Here is a 23,665-nt window from a genome sequence, read left to right on the forward strand (position 1 = left end):
GCCAAAAAAAGAATATTTGCTTGTTTCGACTCTTTTACTGGGTTTTACTAAACTGCAGAAGTGCAGTAAGGTCAGTAAGGTAAATGCTCCAATGCTCATGGGAATTGAATGAGCGTCAGAGCATTTACCTCGCCGGCCCATGGCAAGAAGTTCTTCCACGGTTTCGTAAAAGGAGCCCTTTATTTCTTCAAAACAACTGTATAAAAATGACGGTAACATGCAGTAATAATAACAAATATATTTTTGCACAAATATAACAATTCTTCAAGGCAGTCTTTAAGAAATATGATTGAAATCAAAACATTTACCAAGCTGAAGAACCTTCCTAGTCAAACATGTTTCTTTTGTTATCGTCATCAAAACACTTCTCATGATGTTTCATTTGGGCCACCAGGCCTTGCATTTCTTTGTTACAGTATTTGCATTTTGCATGCATACCTGCCTTACCCATGTCATTAAAATATTCCCAAACTGGGAAGGCTTCACTTTCATTTTTATCACTTGCCCCTCCCGCCTCACACTTAGCTGCCTGTGCAGATATATAAACTTCACACTTAACAGGTAAGGGGTTGATTCTGTGTACATCTATTTGCAAAGAAAAATGTAGCTAAAATCTTCTTAACTGTAGATTTTATAACGTTTTTGCTGTGAAGAAGAAGCATGTTCTCTGAAGACACAAATTAAGTTTTGAGAAATGCAAAACCAAGCATCCGTAATAATATCTGTAATAGAAAAATTGTCTGTGACATTATGAATGGATTAATGACATTTATTTATCAAAAAATTTAAACATTGCATGAATATACAGCCTCATGCTACATAATTAAAAACTAATCCTTATTTCATGATGAATAACTTTTGGTCTATAATGTATCTTCTTTAGATGGTATATTGTAACACCATTACAAAGCTCATATAAACCACTCTGAACTGACTCTCCCAGTCATTAGCAGCGGTATAAAAGCTTTAAATGAACAATAAATAATAGAATTGGGATAGCCTTTTTGGAGTATAGTTACCTGATTAGCGGAATGAATATTATCATTGACTGGGTAACTTCCTGCTCTGCCTTATCTCTGCCCCCAGACCACTCTGGCAATCTATTCCATTTTTGTGGGGGGGCTCGACTAGTAATAGTATGGTTCCTTTTGGTTTATAATTTATCATCTTTAACATAAGTTATTTTCAAGTGGATTTCAACCTCTGAGCATAAAGCATGTTCACAAAGGAATATACTATTGAAATAGTCCCCTGTAAAATTTTAAATGAAGAATTAGCAGTTTAAGCAAAAGTGTGGAACTCACTTCCCATTGAAATTCACAAACCCACAAAATGCACACTGTTTCACCAAAATAAATAAAAATGACTTTTAAAAAATCCCTACCAGGAGTCCAAAGAGACTCAGACTAATAATACAAGTCACTTGGAATACTGTGTCCAGCACTGATCGCCGTACATGAAGAAGGACACAGCACTACTCGAAAGGGTCCAGAGAAGAGCGACAAAAATGGTTAAGGGGCTGGAGGTGTTGCCTTACAGTGAGATTAGAGAAACTGGGCCTGTTCTCCCTCGAACAGAGGAGATTGAGAGGGGACATGATCGAAACATTCAAGGTACTGAAGGGAATAGACTTAGTAGATAAAGACAGACTGTTCACACTCTCCAAGGTAGGGAGAACGAGAGGGCACTCTCTAAAGTTGAAAGGGGATAGATTCCATACAAACGTAAGGAAGTTCTTCATCACCCAGAGAGTGGTAGAAAACTGGAACGCTTTTCCGGAGGCTGTTATAGGGGAAAACACCCTCCAGGGATTCAAGACAAAGTTAGACAAGTTCCTGTTGAACAAGGACATACGCAAGTAAGGCTAGTCTCAGTTAGGGTACTGGTCTTTGACCTAAAGGCCGCCGCATGAGCGGACTGCTGGGCATAATGGACCACTGGTCTGACCCAGCAGCGGCAATTCTTATGTTCTTAAACAAAGACAGTATTAATAGCCAGCTGCTATGTATGATATTTTACCTCAGACTATATGTACTGTATAATTTGATAACAATTGGATAACTTTTATTAAGGCACGCTAAGTGATATAGCGTGCGCTAAATGCTAAGGTGGACACCTTAGCATTTAGCGTGCGCTAAATTGGTTAGCGCGCCTTAATAAAAGGATCCTTTTATGTAGCGAATAGAATTCTTTGTAACATTTAACCCTATACAAAATTCTGTGTAACAATATGTTGTCTGTAACCCACCTAGAGCTCTAATTAATGAAGATTCGATGGGAGATAAAATTGCCCATAACACTCAATGATCAATTGGCAGCCCGTGGAGTGACCCACTAAAGGTGCCACTCTATCCCGATTTTTGTACCAATAATGGTTTAACTGCAACATTCTGTACTAAATGCAGTCTAGCTAATGATCATTTAAATAGCTAAATATGAGATTACACTAATTGACATGGGAGATAATTGCTGTCTGGATTCCTACTTTAATTGAGCAGAATCTGAAAAGGGACACATTTTCCTAATCAGCCTAAGATAGTGCCACATGTCTCTTCCTCTGTTCACAAAGTGGTGTTTCTTCTCAGGCTCTTAGTAGGAAAAGACAGGCGTAAAGTGTACCTCGATAGCAATGTAGTGGCTGTGTGAGTAGGTGACTAGTAGGAGACTTTAGTGCATGTTTCCGACGCTAGGTGTTCTCTTCCCTCAGCCTCCCACCTCTGCTTGTACTGTATCCCTTCTTATATTCTCTTCCTTTTGCACTCTCTTCTCTGCACTTCTCTCACCACGCACCCATCCATACCTCTGTCCTCACTTGCACAAGCCTCAGACACTTCTGATTTTATATTTAAATCTTTTTTTTAAAGTATAAAAAAGGACAGTATTCTGTACAACTATTTAAATCACAAATAGATCCTTCCATTATGATCTGGTTTTGGTACAACCTTCCCAAAGATTCAGTTGCCTATGTTTATACATGATCTGGGAAGGTAATTGAATTGTTTTTCAGACATGGGTATAGAAAAGAACCTAAACCATGTAGTGGATGAACAGAAAAATAAGTGTTTATTAAATGTTGGAAATGCTCCTTGATGCCAACAATGATAGATGAATCTGTTGAAGTAACAGTAAGATGCTTGACAGCTGGGCACGTGATGAAGGGATGTTGCAGATAGTAGGAGTCTGATCAGCAGACAAGACTCTTGTTGCCAGGGGTGAGAGATGGAGGAAAGGAGGGAATTGGATGGGGGCAGATTGAGATAGAGCTAGGGGAGGGGAGAGAGAGACTTGGACTTGAGGGAGGGAGAAAGAGAAATGGACCTGGGACAGGGAAAAAAGGGAAGGAGAGAGAAATGGACCAGGTGCAAGGAAGGAGAGGGAGAGAAAGTTGGACCTGGAGGGGGGGGGGAGAGAGAAATGGACCTGAGGGAGGGAGAGAGAAATAGACTGGGGCATGGAGGGAGAGAAAAAGAGTTGGACCTGGATGGAGGGAAAGAGTGAAAGAGTTGGATTTGGGGAAAGGAGGAAGAAAGGAAGATATTGGGGCTCCTTCTCCTCTAAAGCTTCAGTATGTGTTCAATGGCTGGTGGGGTAGCTGAACCCTTGTCAATCAAAGAAATCTGTTTTCCTCCTTACTGCCTCAGCAATGGACACTTGCACTCCCCAACATGCTGAGTTCATCCATAAACTGTGCATATCGGCGACTGGTGGCACCCCGCACTTCCTCAGTCTTGAAGCACAATGAGGAAAGAGGCAGTTTTGGGAATGGATTTCTTTGACTAGTGGTACTTAGGTAGGCCAGGCGCTTTGTTTAGCTTCTCATGGACAGCTCCAAAATCGGGGACAGAAATAAGATGTTGGCAGGCTAATGCTTTGGATTCTTGCCCAGAAATAGCTAAAAAAAATTTTTTTTTAATTTAAATTGAATCAGGTTGGGCAGACTGGATGGACCATTAGGGTCTTTATCTGCTGTCATCTACTATGTTACTATGCTATTTGCTTCTGTTTCTGGTATTGGTTCTTTAATTATGTGATTAATCACGATTAAAAACTTTAATCAAAATGCAGCCCTAGCTTCTCCTGTTGTTCCAGGCTAAAAACGTCAGAAAAACACAGGAAATGGTGCTTCAAACAAATGCACATCCCTATAAGAAAAGCCATCAAGCCTAACATCTGTCTCCTTAAGCAGCCAGTCTGGATCACAAATGTGATTCAGTTTAAAATGGACATTTATATTATGCTTAACCAGTAAGTTCTAGGTAGATTACAACGATATCATACATTATTAACAAGAGTACAATACAAAAAAGATTAGCTTCACAATATTCATCCATCATGCAACAACTTTAAGTAGGAAACACAAAAACATTAAATTGATCATATTGTCAAATCAAATTGCATAAAAGTCCTTAATATAAGATAACTAAGGCAAAGATCACTAAAGGGACCTTTTACTAGGTGGCATAAGCACCTTAAATTCTACACTGACTTTAATCGGGAGCCAATGGAGCTGAACTAAATACGGTATTGCATGTTTGTTGCATTTGCCCTCCCCTATTCTTTGTCATTTGTTTGAAGTCTACTTAGCTATTTATCCAAACTTTATTCCTTATTATCTGGTTGTTATTAATTCAAGCTCATTTCTTCTATCAGTTCTTAGGCACATCTCGCTTAATGCAAATTGGGCCTAACAGTAATCAAGAAAGCAAACAAGACGCTAGGAATTATTAGAAAAGGGAAAGAGTAAGAATGTTTTAGTGCAGTGTTTTTCAACCTTTTTAAACCTATGGACCGGTAGAAATAAAAGAATTATTCTGTGGACCGGCATCAGTCCATGGACCGGCGGTTGAAGAACACTGGGCTAAGTTGTGGGCCAGACCCCACCCATCTCTACCCCAGACCCCACCCCCATAACAGTACTAATTGCACCTTGCACGTCCCGTGCCTCATCTGGAAGCCTTCCTTCTGACATTGCAATGTCAGAGAGAAGGCTTCCGGTTCAGGCGCAGGACGCGCGTAGGAGCCGCTGCCCGTGGCTTTCTGCACTGAATCAGTGAGGAAGAGGGAGCTGGCTCGAAGATAACGCACCGTGGACCAGCGGTTGAAGAACACTGTTTTGGGCCTGATGCACGTGCTGGCCCTGTGGACCAGAAGGAAATTTCTGTGGACCGGCACTGGTCCATGGACCGGTGGTTGAAGAACACTATTTTAGTGCCTCTGCATCACTCCATGGTGTGATTGTGTTCAGTTCTGGTCACCTTATGTCAGGGGTGTCAAAGTCCATCCTCGAGGGCCGCAATCCAGTCGGGTTTTCAGGATTTCCCCAGTGAATATGCATGAGATCTATTAGCATACCATGAAAGCAGTGCTTGCAAATAGATCTCATGCATATTCATTGGGGAAATCCTGAAAACCCGATTGGATTGCGGCCATCGAGGAAGGACTTTGACACCCCTGTCTTATGTCAAAAAAGATACTGTGGAACTAGAAAAGAACATAAGAATAGCCTTACTGGGTCAGACCAATGGTCCATCAAGTATTGCTCTTGCCTGGTTTAAACACACTTTTTTTTTTTTTGGGGGGGGGGGAGTGGATCGCCTAAAAATATAACTTTGCCTTTTCTCTTTTCATGTACTCTAGTTTAAGCTTCAAGCTTTGTCTTGTTCTATCCATCAAGACCCTTTATTTTACTTCTGGTGCATTGGTTTGTAGATTTCTTTTCTCTGATTAAAGCAACAGATACCCCTATAAATTCTTTTATGTAGGACCTCCAGGGCTATCTTCACCCCCTAATGAGAGGATGGCTGCATAAGGACATTTCAGATCACCACTTTCCTACGGGGGAATACTGCTTTGCCCTTCAAGGTGCTTCCAGAATTCAGAATCTTCTGTACTGAGGAAGAAGGGCCTGGCACATAGTATCTTGAATCTCTCAGCCAGAATCATCCTCGCCGTCTGTTAGCAAAGCCTGTTCCCAAGCCATGCTACTTTTTCAGCGTGGTCCTGAATAATTTGGAACAGACTGGTTGGGGAGATTTTCGACAATAATAAAAACAGCAGCCATATGACCCATTCTGCCATCTGGTTTTCCTTTATTAATTTGGCTGAAGGGAAATTTATGGCTGCCAAATCTAATTCTTTGAATCTCCGAGGGATTATGTAAAGGGGCTGCCACTCTCTCGGTTTTGGTTTAATCTCTTCTATTTCTTTATCTCTAAATATCTAAAGTCTCTGTTTTCTTTATCTCTAAATACCTAAAGCAGGGGTGTCAAAGTCCCTCCTCAAGGGCTGCAATCCAATTGGGTTTTCAGGATTTCCTCAATGAATATGCATGAGATCTATTTGCATGCACTGCTTTCATTGTATGCTAATAGCTCTCGTGCATATTCATTGGGGAAATCCTGAAAACCCGACTGGATTGCGGCCCTCGAGGAGGGACTTTGACACCCCTGACCTAAAGTCTTGTATTCTGCCTTAATAGGCATACTTTTATTCCTTGCCCGTTCTGATATGTCAGTACACGACACCATACCTCTATGTATCACTTTTACCTCCGTATTCGCGGTTTCAGCAATCATGGTTTTTAGCTTGCTGGTTCCTCCCCCAAATTACGTCGGCTTGCATAGAGAAATCGCTGATTCCAAGCGTTTACATTGAAAATCGCCGATTCCCAGCACTTTCTTCACCGTGTTTTGCCTCTCCTTCAGGAACAGGCCAGATCTCCCACCACGTTATTTGTGGTTTTTAACATATTCACGATGGTTTTTTTAGAAAACCGCAAATAACAAATGAAAAAATTTGCGGTTTTTCTGTATTCGCGGGTCTGTTAATCCCCTATCACAATGAATACAGAGGGAGAGTGTATATCTTCTGTTTAACTTAACACTGTGTTTGCTCTCAGAATTCATTAAAATATAAAACTGAAGGCAGTGAATTGCTAAAGGTGAATAGATACAATACAACCCTGCAAAACATTTGGAGAGCAATTTTATAGCTGGTGGCCTACCTCCAAATTCTTTAAAGGTTGCCCAGATTTGAGTGCAGATCCCAGATTCACATGCAGATTAATTAGATAATAGGCTGTTAATTATTGATTGTAATTCACATTAATTAAGATTTGCACACAGATCTGTGTATTCTGTTCTATAGTTCTGCACACCTAAATTGCCTTGCGCTCAACGTAGGATTACCATATGGCTCCAGAAAAAGGATGGATTAAGACATCTGAGTTTTACTTCCATTGAAATCAATGGAAATAAAACCCGTTTTCCTTTTTCTGGAGCCATATCGTAACCCAAGCTCAACTCAAAAAGGGGTGTGGCCTTAGGAAGGATACTGGTGGGAGGGGCATTTCCGAAATTTAGCCACAATGTTATAAACTAGGGTTATTCATGCACCCAACTGCCATCAGTTGGGGAAAGGATTTACAATAAGTTTCATCAGTAGTAAATCCTCATGCCCAAAGTTAGGCGCAAAAATGGACACTAAGGCCAGGATTGTATAAACGGCATCCTGATTGTAGGTGGCAGTAGGCGTCCTACCGCTGTCTAACCAGCCAATTGAAATGCAAGTTTAAAAAAAAAAACATCCTGAGGCAGACTGCCTACATTGGAGGCACCTCTGGGAACCTAGGGAGGTGCACAAGACCGCCTAAGCTCCCCTAAGGCTAGGCGTGGATGTGGTTTGGACTGGAAGTAGCCTTAGGTGGACCTAGGTGGCTGTATGAGTCTCCCTAGGCCAGCAGGAGATGCGTACAATGTAGGCCAGCAAAATGCTGCAATAAGTTTAGCGGCTGCCTGCCCCCCCTCCCTAATGATCGCGGCAGGAGGGATGCCAAGTCCTTTCTGCCCATCCCGTCCCCCTGTAATGATCACAGCAGGAGGAATGCCCAGTCCCTCCTGCCTGGCAACCCCCTCCTTAACAATCAAGGCAGGAGGGATGGTCAGTCCCTCCTGCCCGGCAACTCCCTCCCTAATGATCACGGCAGGAGGGATGCCCAGTCCCTCCTGCCCAGCAAATCCCCCCCATAGATCGCCGGCAGCAGGGATGCCCCATCCCTTCTGCTGGAACCCCCCCTGTAGATCATCGGCAGGAGGGATACCCAGTTCCTCCTGCCAGAACCTTCTCAACCCCCGTAGATCGCCCACCCCCCAGACCACCCTTCCACCCCCATCCGTACCCCCGCACTTCCCACTAGAACCCCTCCTAACCCCACCCAAACCTCCCCCCCCCCGACTCCCCTCTAACCTTTATATTGGCCAGTCGGATGGGTCCTTCATCCAGCCGGCAGGCCTGCCTCTATACGATTGGCGGGCCTGCCCCTTCCCGGTGCATTGTGGGATGCACTAGGGAGGGGCCTCTAAGGCCCCACCCATAGATGGGGCTTTAGGCACCTGGGCTAAATGGAATCAGGTGGGGTTAGGAGGGATTCTAGTGGGAGTGCAGGGGTCCGGGTGGGGGTGGAGTGGGTCCAGGAGTTGGTCTGGGTGATCTACAATGGGGGGTTTTGGCAGGAGGGGATGGGCATCCCTCCTGCCAGTAGTCATCGGGGGGGATGGGGACGGGTTACTGCTAAACTTATTGCAGCAGGGAGATCCCTTGCCATGATAAGCTCAGCAGCAACCCGATTCTCTAACCGGTGTCTGTAGTATGGACATTGATTAAAGAATTGGGTTCTTTTTATGTGGGATTAGGTGCGATTCTGTATAGGACACCCGTCGGCTTTTGAGACTGGGTGTCCTAAACAAAATCCTGGCCTAAGGGCCTGATTCTAGTAACTTCAAAATGGTGGCATTTCTAATGGGTCTCCAGGGTGGTTTTGCCACATTTCCCTGCTATTTCCGCCTTTATAGTGCGCCTATGTGTCTCTGCTATCCCAAATGCAGGATTGACCGCAGCGGATCGAGTTCTCTGTTGGGAGAAACAACGTCAAATAGGAACCACTAGCAGTCCCACAGAAAGCACCGATGCCACTACTGCACATCAAATTGGGCCTAATGAAACAATTTTTGACAGCTCTAGCTAAGGAGTCGGCAGCCTTCATGTACATTCAAGACATCTTCCCTAATCTGCCTCTCCAGCTGCCCTCTCCTGTCTCCCCCGCTAAAAACCGTATTTGTGATTTTTCAACATTCGTGGGGGAGTACTGTACATTGGTTTGCTCATATTTTTATCTTTGTGCCCTACATCATCCAGACCCCTGAGGCAGGCGGTCTCGCTGAAACACGGACCGTGTAGGGTCCATCAGAACAATCATACGTGGATTACTTATTCAGACTTTTATTTGTATTTTTATTGTGAAGAGCGTATAAAAATCATCTTTCAGAACATCCACATCCATAGTCTTTTGTTTTTACCTTACAATATAATCGCAAATCTCAAAAAAAACTACTCACTCTAAATCTTCTGTGATCATCTTTGTAGAACTTCAATATGAATATGTTAATTGTGATTATCATATGTTGCCTTTTATGACTTTATAAGAATGAAAAGATGAAAATTTGTCAATTTCACAGTTTAAATAGTTAAATTGCAAAATTTGACTATCCTGGTCACAAAAGCAAAGTTGCATGGAAATAGACATTTTTAGGCATGAGCAATAAGGAAATTACATTTACTGCCCAGGATCAAAAGTTGTGTTACACATAAAAGAAAGTTGCATGCAATGAAGGCACATCATGGAAATCTATCTCATGAATATTCATTGCAGATAGCCTGAAACTCTAATTGGCTGGCCCTTCTCCCTCCACCTCCTCCCCCCCAACACAGGTTTGGGAACCACTGACAGATTCTTGTTGACAACTTAAGGAAAAGGAACCAGCTGCTTAATCTAAAGCTGTGTAATATTTGCAGTCCCTTCTTATCTGCTACTGTTTTAAAACCAGTTATCACTGTAGTTATACTGCATATTCTCCAGCTGGAAATGAAAGAAAATTATTGTATGATGTCACTTCCCAAATGTGTTTGTTCTTTGGCAGAATGAATGATCTCAGCCACTTTCATTTTATCCAAATACTGACATGTACCACAGTCCCTGATTTGTAGTTTAATTAAAAGAAACTTAAGAAGGGAATAAATCAAAGCTTTTACATGCATAAGCGGGAGTATTAGAGCATCTAGAGTTTTGCTGTCGTGTGTACCTTCAGATGTCCTTGCCCAGAGCTGAGAAATATTATTCCAGTCATAATTGAGAATGAGCAATGTTTTGACCTTTGCAAAATGGCTTTTGTTAATTTTAACTGAAATGATATGGCCTTAGTCAACTCACCCCTAATACAACAAGTTGAATATACATAATAATAAAAATTCTGAGTTTGCACACCGGATTTGCAGCTCAGTTTGCTTCTAAGGTAAATGGAACTTGTAAAACACCCCTAATACCCCTAATTTTTGTACATATGAACTGAGTTGAGTCTTTCCATGATATCTTTGATTTTACCAGTTCTGCACGACACCGCTGGGCGGGTCTGGGCACAATCCCTGACGTAGCCAATCCGGTGCAATGAGGATTTCTCTGTCGAGAATGGGAATATTAGAGAAACTCCATAGACCAAATGCAGAAGGCATTGTAGCCTTGGTGATCCGGCAACATGAGGGGATGGGCAACCGTGAGCGAAGAGGAGTCTTGGAGATCCAAAAGTGCAGCTAAAGTTCTTTTTCGACATTACTGAGGCCCCCTTTTACTAAACCGCGGGGTAGCGTTTTTTTTGTGCCAGGAGCCACGCCCAGTGCTGAGCGCTGCTCCTGACGCTCATAGGAACTCTAGTGCAGTTTAGTAAAAGGGGGCCTAATCCTTATATTCAGAATCTTTCACCAAAAATATGAAGTTTGGTTATCAATGATTTATTATGAAAATTAGGTTTAATAATTACATTCCAGTTATTTATTTTAATTCTTTATTTTTGTCAACTTTCATCCAGGGTGAGGAATTTCATTTAGGGGGGGGGAAATAGGGGGGTAGGGGATGGAATTAAGGGGGGTGTAGATAAGATTGGATTAGTTCATATGGAAATTTAATTTGAAAGAATGATATAAATTTGCATGATTTATTTTGATTTTTATTGTATTGAATGTATTTTTGTATTATTCTATTGTATTGTTTATTTGATTCTTTCAATAAAATTGTTATATATAAAGGGGGCCTAAGTATGGCAATCGCTGCTGATATTTGAACTCTTTTGTATTTGGGAATGGCGGTCCCGAGATTAATTACAGAAAATCTTCGGTTTGAAGCCGAAAGTGGACTATCATTGAAATAATTTTGAAAGTGGCATGCGGTTGAAGAGATAAATGTTTGAGAACTGTCAAAAGTGGAGTTTTTTTTTTTTTTTGAGACCCATGAAGAAAAACTGAGGTATTTTTGCTCCACTTTCTTTTTTTTGTCCTGGTTTGATGACACATTTGGGTTAGACAATCTGTATAAGAGGCCCCATTTCCGTACATTAGAGCCATAGCACATTCCTATTATTTATTTTTGGTATTGTTAATGTGCTTCTCATTCTTAATGTGGTAATATTAGAAATAACGAGATATAATGGCACAACAGTGGAAAAGTGACCTTGGATTTACAGAAAGCCAGAGACTTGAACTTTTGAATACCCCATCATTAGGGATCAATCAAGATAGCAGTGATTTGACTGATAAATATTGGAAATATTGAATCAGCAGTGAGATGTTATATGATTAGAAATGCATAGAGAGGCATAATCGAAAGGAACGTCTAAGTCTGTTTTCGTCTAAGTCGCAAGTCGTCCAAAGTAAAAAAAACAGCTTAGGACACATCTTCAAAAAAACGTCCAAATTTTTTTTTTTCATTTTGAAAATCATCTAAGTATACGTCCTGTCGATCTGATCATCCAAGTCGCTAAATCGTCCTTCTTTATACCACATTTTCATCCAACTTTTCGTCCAAGTCAAAAACACCTAGAACAAGCCCTGTTGGACGTGGGAGGGGCCTGCAAAGTGATGGACTGAACACCCAGACATGGCACCTAAATAGTGCGGTACCTTACAGGGCACTACTGTGAACTTCACAAAAAGGGTGCCATGTCTTCACTACCTTATAGGTCATGGTGAACCCTCCAAACCACCTCCAGAATCCCCTAGACCCACTTATCTACTACCCCAATAGTCCTTATAGCTGCAGAAGCCACTTATAGGCCAGTAAAAAAATGGTTTGGGGGGTATATAGGGGAGTGTACATGTTTCAATATCAATACAGTGATTACAGGGGCTTATGGGCATGGATCCTCCTCTCCATGGGTCCCTAACCCACCCCCAAGATGGCTTAAGACACCTCTGTGCAGCATGACTAGGCTTTCCTATGCCAGGCTGCCAGGTGATGATGTTCTGGAGGCACAATTTTTAAGTTGTGATTAATATTTTTATGAGGGTTGGGGGGGGGTCAGTGATCACTGGGGTAGTGTGTGCTTATCTGGTCACTTCAGGTGGGTTTTTGTGACTTAGACCATGTTTTAAAGGATCTTAGTCACAACGTTCAAGTTCCGTCGATCCTGTGCTGTATAACTTTCGGTTATACATGCAGTACGACTAAGTCTAAGCCTGCCCATGTCCCGCCCAAATCCCGCCTTCGACACTCCTCCTGAAATACCCGGTTTAGCTATGGTTATTCAGCGGCACTGTGAAGGCCTAGGTCATTTTGAAATACGTCCAAAACCCGGTTTTATTATCGTCACTTGGACGTTTTTGACTGATGATCATCCAAGTGCAACTTAGGCCGGTTTTTGGACGTTTTTCTCTTTCGATTATGAGCCCCATGGCGTCTCCTTAGTAGACTATTGTAAGCAAGAAATTATACCTAGAGGCCATCATATGTCTAGAGCTCTAAAATTGTTTGTAGAAGATCAAGAATTTATAGAACAGTGGAATAAAATTCTTAATCACTGCTTTTTGGACCTAATGCTCCTATTGATAAAAACATTACAACCTAAGATCCAAGAGGAAACTAAGAAGATTGAGGTAGAATTGGCAGTGTTGCGTTCTGAAGAGCTGTATGATGAGAAATTTAAAGAGCTAATAGATAAAACTTACAAGTTTCGGAGTGAGATGTGTCAATAGAAAGTGAAAAAATATCAGATATAGCCTCTAGTTCTGCCCCAGATGCCCACAGAAGGGCTCCTTCAGCTGCCCAAGAAGTGTGCCTTTGCACTGCAGAACAGGAAAAAATGGAGGGAGCCTGCCTGAAAGCTGCCTGTGAGGGAAGAAGGAAAAATACTGACAGTGGAAGGGCCTAACAGCCATGTTGGAATTTATATGTTGCATAAAATTGGTTATCTTAGGGTATTAATTTGTAACAGCTGTCAACTCTTCCACCTTCTGCTATCAGTTTGATCACACTATAGTACAGTAAAACCTTGGTTTGTGAGCATAATTCGTTCCTGAAGCATACTTGTAATCCAAAGTACTCGTATAGCAAAGCGGATTTCCCCATAGGAAATAATGGAAACTCAGACGAGTAGTTCCACCACCCCAAAACTTTAGTACAAAATACCGTACTGTACGTACTTGTATTGCAAGACCTCGCTCGTTTCGAACAGTTCACTATACTGTGGGTGAATTGGACGTGATGCTTTTATTACATTCAACTGCACTCAGCATAAGATTTTGTATGTTGTATGAGCTTGAACTGCGGGTGCTTGTATTATGTTCAACGGCGATCAGCAATGTGACACACGTATATTGTGCATACCTGACGTGACTCACGTATATGTACTACATGTCAACGCTCGTTTATTGAGTTAAAATTTAATGAAATGTTTTGCTCGTCTTGCAAAACACTCGTAAACCATGTTACTCGCTATCCGAGGTTTGACTGTATTTATCTTATTGCTTTGATGAAGAAAAAGAAATGTGGATCACTATTTTGTCAATAATTACAGCAGCAGTATGGTGAAAAGTTCATAGGATGGATAATTTGGCAGCTCATCTGTTAATTTCTGGCCAAGTGCTCTTAACTTTGGAAAGTAAATATTTTGTAAAATATATCTAATATAATAAAATGCTAGGCCGCACATGCACAGTTCCTAAGTGTGTGCCGCTTTTCCGTGAGCTGTAGCAATACATAGGAAGTGCGCAGGCGCGGCTTCTGGTCCGTCCTGCTGCTGCGTGTTCGCGCATCACAAAAGCTTCCCTGCTCTCCACCTACCAGCCGAAGCGCGAGCGAGCTGTGGAAGTGGTGGTGGTGGTGGCCGGCCTCAGGTATCAGTTTGACGTTAGGATGGTGGGGTGGGGAGGCCTGCGGAGCCCAGCAACTTTCCGCTGCCCGGGACCCGAGTCATTTGCCGCCGTCGCCCCCCCTTCCGTTCCCGCGGGCACGACTGGCGATTTAAGCAGCGTATGCATCAGTGTTCACACGCTGCTTCGGGCCCTTCTACTGCCCTGATTTGCTCCGGACGTGCCTGAGTAAATCAGGGCAGTAGAAGGACCCGAAGCAGCGTGTGAACACTGATGCACACGCTGCTTAAATCGCCAGTCGGGCCCGCGGGAACGGAAGGGGGGGCGGCGGCAAATGACTCGGACCTGCGTTTGTAGTCGCCACTGTGGGAAGGGAAAGAGGGTAGAGGAAACGCTAATGCTGCTGTACAGGGAACTGGTGTGGGGGGAGGGAAATGGAAGGGGGAGGGAATGCTGCTTTTGACAGACAGACAGAGGGAGGAAGGGAGACAGAAAGAAAAGAAGAAAGACACAGGGCCAGGGACATATACAGAAAGACAAACAGACAAAGGGGGCCAGGGACAGAGACAGACAGAAAGAAAGACAGCGGGAGTCGGGTCAGGAGGGGTGCGGGATGGTAGTGGACAGCCAAGGAAAAAGAAAGACAGAAAGAAAGACAGAAATACAGAAAGTGGCTAAGGAGAGAGAGAGAAAGAAATAAAGACAGACACACACACATATATTCTAGCACCCGTTAATGTAACGGGCTATAAGACTAGTATATAATATAAATTCCTATACAATTGTGCTATTGGAACCAGTTTCACGCTCACATGCGACTGCTTTCTGGGGGGGGAGGGGGGCTTCTACTGAAGGTACTAAGACAAGAAAATTTATCCATAATGATAAGGCAAGGCTACAAGAGTGTGTCTGCCCTAGAAATGACACATGGATGGTGTGGGGACAGCGACAAATTTGTCCCTGTGTCATTCTCTAAAAACTTGAGACTAGTATCAGTATGTAAAAACTTTAACACATCTTGGACAACTGGCAACTGAATTCAATGATTAAAAAAGACCGCAGAAGCTGCTTTTGGATTTCAATTAACTACTGTTAAATGACATCATCCGTGTCTTGTCTGCCATCTACAATGTCTTTCCATCATGTGCCCAGCTGCTGAAGCATCTTTCTGTTACTGCAACAGATTCATCCATCATTGCTGGCATCAAGGAACATTTCTAACATTTAATAGGTACTTATTTTCCTGTTCATTCACTACACAATTTAGGTTCTCTTTAACACTAATGTCTGAAAGACCATCCAAATACCTTCCCAGATGATATAAAAACACAGGCAACTGAATCTTTGGGAAGGTTGTACCAAAACCAGATAGAAATAGACAGCTCTATTTATGATTTATAAACAGTTGTATAGAATATTGTCCCTTTTTATACTTTAATAATAAAAAAAAAAACACCATAAGTGTTCAAGGCTTGTGCAAATGAGGACAGAGTCCACACGGACAGGAACAGAGCTTGTGGAGATGGGACGGGGGCAGTGCCTGCGGGGATGGGGCCTATGGGGTGGGGACGGGGACAAACTTTGTCCCCTTGTCATTCTCAAATCTGCTCAATTCGCCATTTTGTATGCAACATATCTGTTTCTTAATGTTAAGGGAATGAATGACCCAATTAAGAGAAGGACAACATGTTCTTTTTTTGGAGAAGAAAGATGCTGATATACTCTTTTTTTTTTTTCAATAAACACATTTAAGCTATGAGGAATTGAGGCAACTACATAATAAATGTGGTCAGCAGTTTTTTGCCCAGGTGTAGGGTGGAAAACCAGAGTGGCTATTATGTAACATAAGTCCTTAAATTATACCATTCAAAATCAGATATCAGATAGTCTGAGTACTTAGATGGGACTTTTATTATTTATAGCAGGCCGGTCGCTGCTGTTTATTAATATTTATGTACTTAGTAATGACATCCTTGCTTTTTGGGGGGAAAAAACTGACAGGAGATGTGGGCAAATGGCGCCATTTGCAGAATCCAGCCCTAACTGTTTTGCACAAGACTAGTCCTAGAAAATGGACGGTAGTAAGGGCTCTCATTGCTATTAATTTGAAAAATAGAAAACTGTTACGTTCTGGCTGCAGGAGAAAAGCCTTAGCACATGGGGGAAAACTCACAACAGGGTATGCTATAAGGTCAACTTTCCCACAGCTTTAGTGTCATATTGGTACAAGCGTGGGGGGAGGGAAAGATTTGCAATTGCTGCTTTTAGAATAGTATTTTAAGTTTTATAATCTTATATGGGGTTCTCTCTATTTTCATAAGAATCTTTCTCTATTTTTTTTTTTTTTGTATTTTAACTTTCCTATTGATGATGGAGTTCTTTTATATTTTTTGTGTAGTACTATGTAAACCGCTATGATGATGTATCGAACAGCGGTCTATAAATGCTAATAAACATAGGGCTCCTTTTATCAAGGTGCGCTACGGGGGTTAGCGCGTCAGACATTTCATCATGCGCTATCCCCCACGGCGCGCCAAAAAAATAACGCCTCGTCAATGGAGGCGTTAGCGACTAGCGTGGCAGGCGGTTGAACGTGCAGTATCCGCCTACCGCACCTTGATAAAAGGAGCCCATAGTGGCCTTAGGCGCTGTAAGATGCCTCCTTAGATGGGAAAATGGTGCCGGTTTTGAAGGCACCCTTAGACACCTCCATTTTTTAAAAAAAAAAACCATTGTTTTAAGTGGTTTTTAATTTTCAGAGTCAATTACTGTGCCGATTATTAGAATCTGGCGCATAGTGTACAGTAATCTACCATACGCTGTTTAGCGCAGAAATGCCCGCTCTCTGCCCGTTGTAGCAAAAAATTAAAAAATTGTTTGGCTTGTGGTTTGCGCATGCTAATGCCAAACTTACCTCAGGATATCTGAGCACTTTTTCAAATGGCTCTTCCGAATTGAATAATGGAATGGGGAACCGCAATCTGCCTTAATTTGTATTCATTTGTACTGATTCGTGTTGATTTGGATTTATTTATTTCATTTAACAGTTTTAGTGGATATGTTTTAAGAAATGTTAGTTTCTTTGATGCTCTCAAGCTCTGCCAGTGACGGATCTGTGACTTGTGCTGTGCTGGGAGTTGTATTAAGAACTGCACTAAAATAGGACTGTTTGTTACCAGGCCGCTTCTGAGACTTTTCTAGCTCTTAAATTTGTTTTATTTTTATTTATTTTTAATCTTCTTTCATTATTTCTATTTCTTTGATTTTTGATCTTGGAAATGTATTACATATTTTTATTTTAATCAGATTGTGAGTCTTCAAGACAATAAGGTAGTTTTTCTCAAGTACCAAATTTCATTTTACACTTCCCCCTCCCCATTCGCAGTTTCTGCACTCGCGATTTCACATAATCGCAATTTTTTTTGGGGGGGGGAACCCATATTTTTGCCTTCCCCCCGGTATCCCGGCCTTACCTGGTGGTCTAGCGGGTTTTCGGGGCAGGAGCAATCTTCCTACGCCATTTCTTATTGGCGATCTGCACGGGACAGGAGCGTAGGAAGATCGCTCCTGCCCCGAAAACCCGCTAGACCACCAGGTAAGGCCGGGATGCCGGGGGAAGGCGGGAGGGAGGCGAGGGTGGGTCAGAGCCGGATATTCGTGGTATTTCACTATTCGCGGTCCGGCTCTGCCCCTATCCCCTGCGAATAACAAGGGAGAAATGTAGTTTGATACTTTGTAAACCGCTTAAGTCAGTAAAATGCAGGAGCGGTATATCAAATCTTAAATAAACATAAACACTTCCTGCATTAAGCCCTTTTAAGCTTCATTAAGTGCACATTAGCACCTAATGTAGTTTTGTAAAAGGATCTCTTAGATTTTAAGGCCTATGGTCCCTGAATTTAGCTCACCTTGAACTACTGAAAAAAGCATGAGCTAAATCCAAATTCTCTTCTCCTTCCTCTTATGCTATGCTCACGACCAATCCGTTCATAAAGAATGATCTCTTGAACCTTGTGCAGGCTTCTTGGGTCGAGGGGGAGGAGAAGAGAAGGGATCCATGCATACTAGGAAGATTAGCTCAAACTGAGCAACACCTCTATACTGCCTGATCAGGTTATTTGTTCTCACTGAAAGCTGACTGTACCCCTTGCTTTTTTTTCCCCCTCAGTGGAATTCATACACTGTGATTTGGCTTCCATGAAGTCCATCCGAAATTTTGTGCTCCAGTTTAAAGCAAAGAATCTCCCGCTGCATGTTTTGATTAACAATGGTAAGTCTTAGCTTTTCATTCCTCCCATCCAATCTGACAAACTCACTTCCCCTATAATGCAATTATTTTATTAGAAATGCAAGGAAAATTCTGGTAAAAATATTTAAAATGCACTTCTTTATTTATATTTATATAAAATCTTCTATACTGCCAGTTTGATGGAAGTCATTGGAAGCACCTAACAATAAATGCATATTTTTAAATACTAAGGGGCTCATTTTCAAAAAAAATGCAGACGTCCAAAAAAACGGCATAAACAAGAACTTGGAAGTCCTCATCGCTGGGACGTCCAAGCACTGATTTTCGAAACCATCTTTCTGGACTTCTTGCGAGGTGCCCCAGCTGCTGTGCGTCCATGGGGACATGCTGGAGACCTGCTTTTATCGGCCTTTGGGAAGGCTTAGACTTGGATGTTTTGTGGCTATAATCAAACCTTTTCCAGGATGGAACTTGGATGTCCAGAGCTAGACCTGTATTAGAAGCATCTAACGGCTCCTTTTACAAAGGTGCGCAAGAGGTTTCAGCGCATGCTAGCCGCTACCGCCTCCTTTTAAGCAGGCGGTAATTTTTCGGCTAGCGTGCACTAATCCAGTGCATGCGCTAAAAATGCTAGCGCACCTTTGTAAAAGCCCTAAGTGCCACAAAGGTACCCAAACTGACTAAAGTAAAGACCACATGTACTCCCCCAGTGGTCAATGGTCCCCCCAACCACCACCAAAAAAAAATCTGAATAAAAAAATAAAAAATCTGAATAAAAAGGATGAAGTTGGTCCAGAGGAAGGCTACAAAAATGGTGTGTGGACTTAAAGATCTCAATCTGGTTACTTTGGAGGAAAGGTGGGAGAGGGGAGATATGACAGAGACATTTAAATACCTACTAAATATAAATGCACATGAGTCAAGTCTCTTTCATTGGAAAGGAAACTCTGCAATGAGAGGACATGGGATGAAGTTAAGAGGTGAAAGGCTCCGGAGTAATCTGAGGAAATACTTTTATACGGAAAGGGCGGTACATGCGTGGAACAGTCTCCTGGAAGAGGTGGTAGAAACGGAGACTGTGTCTGAATTCAAAAGGGCCTGGGATAGGCACGTGGGATCTCTCAGAGAGAGAAAGAGATAACGGTTACTGTGGATGGGCAGACGAGATGGGCCATTTGGCCTTTATCTGCCGCTATGTTTCTTTGTAACTGGATTTTGTCTGTTTTTGAGTGTGGCACAGCGGTTAAAGCTACAGCCTCAGCACTCTGAGGTTGTGGGTTCAAACCCCGTGCTGCTTCTTGTGCCCCTGGGCAAGTCACTTAATCCCCCTATTGCCCAGGTATATTAGACAGATTGTGAGCCCTTCAGGACAAACAGGTAAAAATGCTTGAGTACCTGAATTAATGTAATCTGTTCTGAGCTCCTCTGGGAAAATAGTATAGAAAACTGAATAAATAAATAGTGTGAAAAGCTTCAGCCTCTGATAACCAGAGCTGGTATTGTGATGACATAATGCCTCATTCCACCAATGCCTGAGAGCCAACGTCATCAGTGATGTCACAATGGCTGGATTGTCCTATACTTGGCTCACTTTTACTACATTATGACTTCTAGGATGGTGCAGTGGTTAAAGCTACAGCCTTGAGGTTGTCGGTTCAAACCCACACTGCTCCTTGTGACCCTGGACAAGCCACTTAAACCTTCCATTGCCCCAGGTACATTAGATAGATTGTGAGCCTGCCTGGATAGACAGGGGAAAATGCTTGAGTACCTGAATAAATTCATGTAAACCATTCTGACCTCCCTTAGGAGAATGGTATAGAAAATTGAATGAATAAATAAATAAATTTCTATCAAATGGAATAAACTCCCATTGGACATCAGGAAACTGAACAACTTAAAGCTGTTTTAAAGTCTTGAAGAATCCTCTGTTTGTGATTTGTTATGCTGGATTACTTAAACTTGTGTAATTAGGTTTTTGTTTGTTTTAATATATATGTTTTGTTGTAACCCAGCTTTGTGCTGTGAATTTCTTAATAAACCAATTTAGAACAGCTTTTATCGCTGGCTCTCTGTAGACTTGAAGTCGAACCTCCACACTCTACCCCAGTATTATTGACTAGTGTCACTGAAAATTGACAATTTGGACACTTAGGCCTGGATTCTATAAATGACACCTAGTGGTGCCTACATTGTAGTCGCCTAGGTGCCGTTTATAAAATCATGCCTAGCAGCGCCTAAGTGGACTTAGGCATTGCTAGGCATTCTAGACATAGGCACTATTCCATCAGGCCAGCTTTCCAGTCGCCTAATTTGACGGCGCCTATGTCAAATGGCTAACGATGCCTAACCCAAGCATGCCTATTCTCTGTCCATAACTATGCCTACTTTTTCAGATACTTTCAACAAACCACAACTTCAATTAAGAAAGAATGTCAAAAACTGTGAAATGTATATAGATTCTTTCTAACTGAGCGATCGTGTGTACTAATATCTCTCTATTAATTTCAACGTTATATAACTGAAGGAAAATCCTGTCCCCCCGAGTCGTAAGCTCCATAATAACCCACGAGGGTAAATCAAGCGTGAAACATCCTTGGACCTTATCGTGTATGTGCTATACTTAAAGCAACAGTGAAAATCAAAATAATAATAATGTTAAGATGTCACTCCAAGTGTGCTCTCTCATATTAGAGTGTCAATCTCAATCAGAGGTCCAACCTCCTGATAAATCTTCCCTAGTCGTAAATTAAATTATCATATATACTTCATTCAATGGAGAGTGTACTTATCTCTAATAGCGTTGTCATTAATTGTTCATACTGTACTGAATAATCAAAGGCTTTACAGAGCTCCGTTTCGGAGGAACAAGCCTCCTTCCTCGGCAGCAGCTGCACTACAAGATGTCAGAGGAACGCCGAGAAGAGAGGATTTCAGGCTATTGGAGATAAGTACACCCTCCATTGAATGAAGTATATATGATAATTTAATTTACGACTAGGGAAGATTTATCAGGAGGTTGGACCTCTGATTGAGATTGACACTCGCAAGACTTCACCTCCGACGTCAATTCTGACGTCGGAGAGGAAGTTCTGGGCCAGTCAATCGCTGCCTTGCTGGCTATGATAATTTGCTTTACGACTAGAGGAGATTTATCATGAGGTTGGACCTCAGATTGAGATTGACACTATAATGCCTCTGATATGAGCGAGCACACTTGGAGTGATCTTGCCTTGCCTTGCCTCATCCAAGGCAAGGCAAATGTTGGGATGTATCAATAGAGGCTTCATCAGCCGCAAACCTGAAGTCATAATGCCGCTCTTCAGAACCATGGTGAGACTTCACCTGGAATACTGTGTGCAATTTTGGAGACCGCACTACCAAAAAGATGTGCTTCGAGCTGAATCGGTCCAGCGAATGGCCACTAGAATGGACTCCGGACTCAAGAGTCTCCCATACGAGGAAAGACTGGACAAACTGCAGCTCTACACTCTTGAGGAGCGTAGAGAAAGGGGAAACATGATTGAGATATTTAAGTACATCACAGGTCGTGTCGAAGCGGAAAGCGATATATTCTTCCCCAAGGGACCCTCGGTCACAAGGGGGCACCCGCTCAAGCTCAGAGGAGGGAAATTTAATGGTGACACCAGGAACTATTTCTTCACAGAAAGGGTAGTAGATCACTGGAACAAACTTCTGGTGCAGGTGGTCAAGGCCACCAGCGTGCTCGACTTTAAAAATAAATGGGACATCCACGTGGGATCCCTACGGGGATCAAGCTAAGGAACTGGGTCATTAGCACTCAGACTTGATGGGGTGGGTCAGAAGAGTGGGCAGACTTGATGGGCTGTAGCCCTTTTCTGCCGTCATCTTTCTATGTTTCTGTTATTATTTCGATTTTCACTGTTGCTTTAAACATAGCATAGATACGATAAGGTCCAAGAGTGTTTCACGCTTAATTTTCCCTCGTGGGTTATTATGGAGCTTACAACTCGGGGAACAGGATTTTCCTGCAAATGAGTTGTGAATACTGAGAACCTTCACTCACATGTTATAAAATTCAGGTATATAAAGTTGAATTTAATAGAGAGCTATTAGTACGCACGATCTCCCAGTGAATTTGCTATTTTAGAAAGAATCTATATACGTTTCATACTTTTTCACATAGGTATCCTTAGGCATGGGAAAGGGCACCTCCACTTAGGTGTGCCTGACCTTTAAATTGTTTAATTAATCTTCTTTTTTCATTGGCTAAAAACCTTTGCAGTCAATTATGCTGATTTAATTGATTTGAATTTGGCTCATGCATTTTTCAGTTGCAGATCAAGGCAAAACAGCAGGTATTTCTCTGTTCTTGGGCGGCTCACAGTCTGTTTATACCTCAAGCAATGGAAGGTTAAGTGACTTGTCCAAGCTCACAAAGATCTAAAGTTGGATTTGAACAGGCTCCCCTAGATCTCAGCCCCCTGCCTTAGCCATTAGCCATTAGGCTTCTCCATTCCTATCAGATACGCATGTTTTTGCACATAGACAATAGCACTCAGTTAATACAATTACCTCGTAAAATGCAGTTAAATATGCAATGCTCTTTTTCTGACGATAAAAACAAAAGATTGTGGATGTAGATGTTCTGAATGATGATTTTTTTATTCACTCTTCGCAATAAAAACATTAAAATACAAGTATAAGTCTATTGTACATATGTGATAGTCCAACTGGACCCTACACGGTCCATGTTTCGGCAAACACGCCTTCCTTAAGGGTGCAAATGATGTAGGGTGCACAGATAGAATAATAGACTAAAAACAGTGTACTTGTCTGAGCAGATAATCGAAAACGGCTGGAGACAAGCAAAGTGATGCGAAAATAGCGCCTACATCATCTGGGCCCCTGAGGAAGTCATGTTCGCCGAAACACGGACCGTGTAGGGTCCAGTTGGACTATCACAGATGTACAATAGACTTTACTTGTACCGTATTTTCACACATATAACGCGCACCCGTGTAAAACACGCACACGGGTATAGCGCGCGGGAAAACAACATTTATGTAAATAAATTGACATATAGCGCACACACGCGTATACCACGCATGCTGCTTGCCGCCCCGACTCTCCTCTCGCCACCCTGCCCTTGAAGTCCTGTCCCCCCCTGAAGTCCTGTCCCCCCCCTGAAGTCCTATTCTCCCCCTTGAAGGCCAGCCCCCCCCTGAAAGCCTGATGCCCCAC

General features: G+C 42.3%; 1 protein-coding gene across 3 annotated transcripts in view; it reads left to right on the forward strand.

The window, feature by feature from the left end:
* Positions 1–23,665, forward strand: part of ZBED1 (zinc finger BED-type containing 1) — a 404,682-nt gene that overhangs the window by 272,781 nt on the left and 108,236 nt on the right. For all 3 annotated transcript variants that reach the window (XM_033947481.1, XM_033947482.1, XM_033947483.1), the window contains exon 4: positions 18,359–18,460. In XM_033947481.1, coding sequence (XP_033803372.1) covers positions 18,359–18,460 — 102 coding nt within the window. The remainder of the gene's footprint in view (positions 1–18,358; positions 18,461–23,665) is intronic.

This window comes from Geotrypetes seraphini, chromosome 6, assembly GCF_902459505.1.
Source record: "Geotrypetes seraphini chromosome 6, aGeoSer1.1, whole genome shotgun sequence".
Lineage (NCBI taxonomy): Eukaryota > Metazoa > Chordata > Amphibia > Gymnophiona > Dermophiidae > Geotrypetes > Geotrypetes seraphini.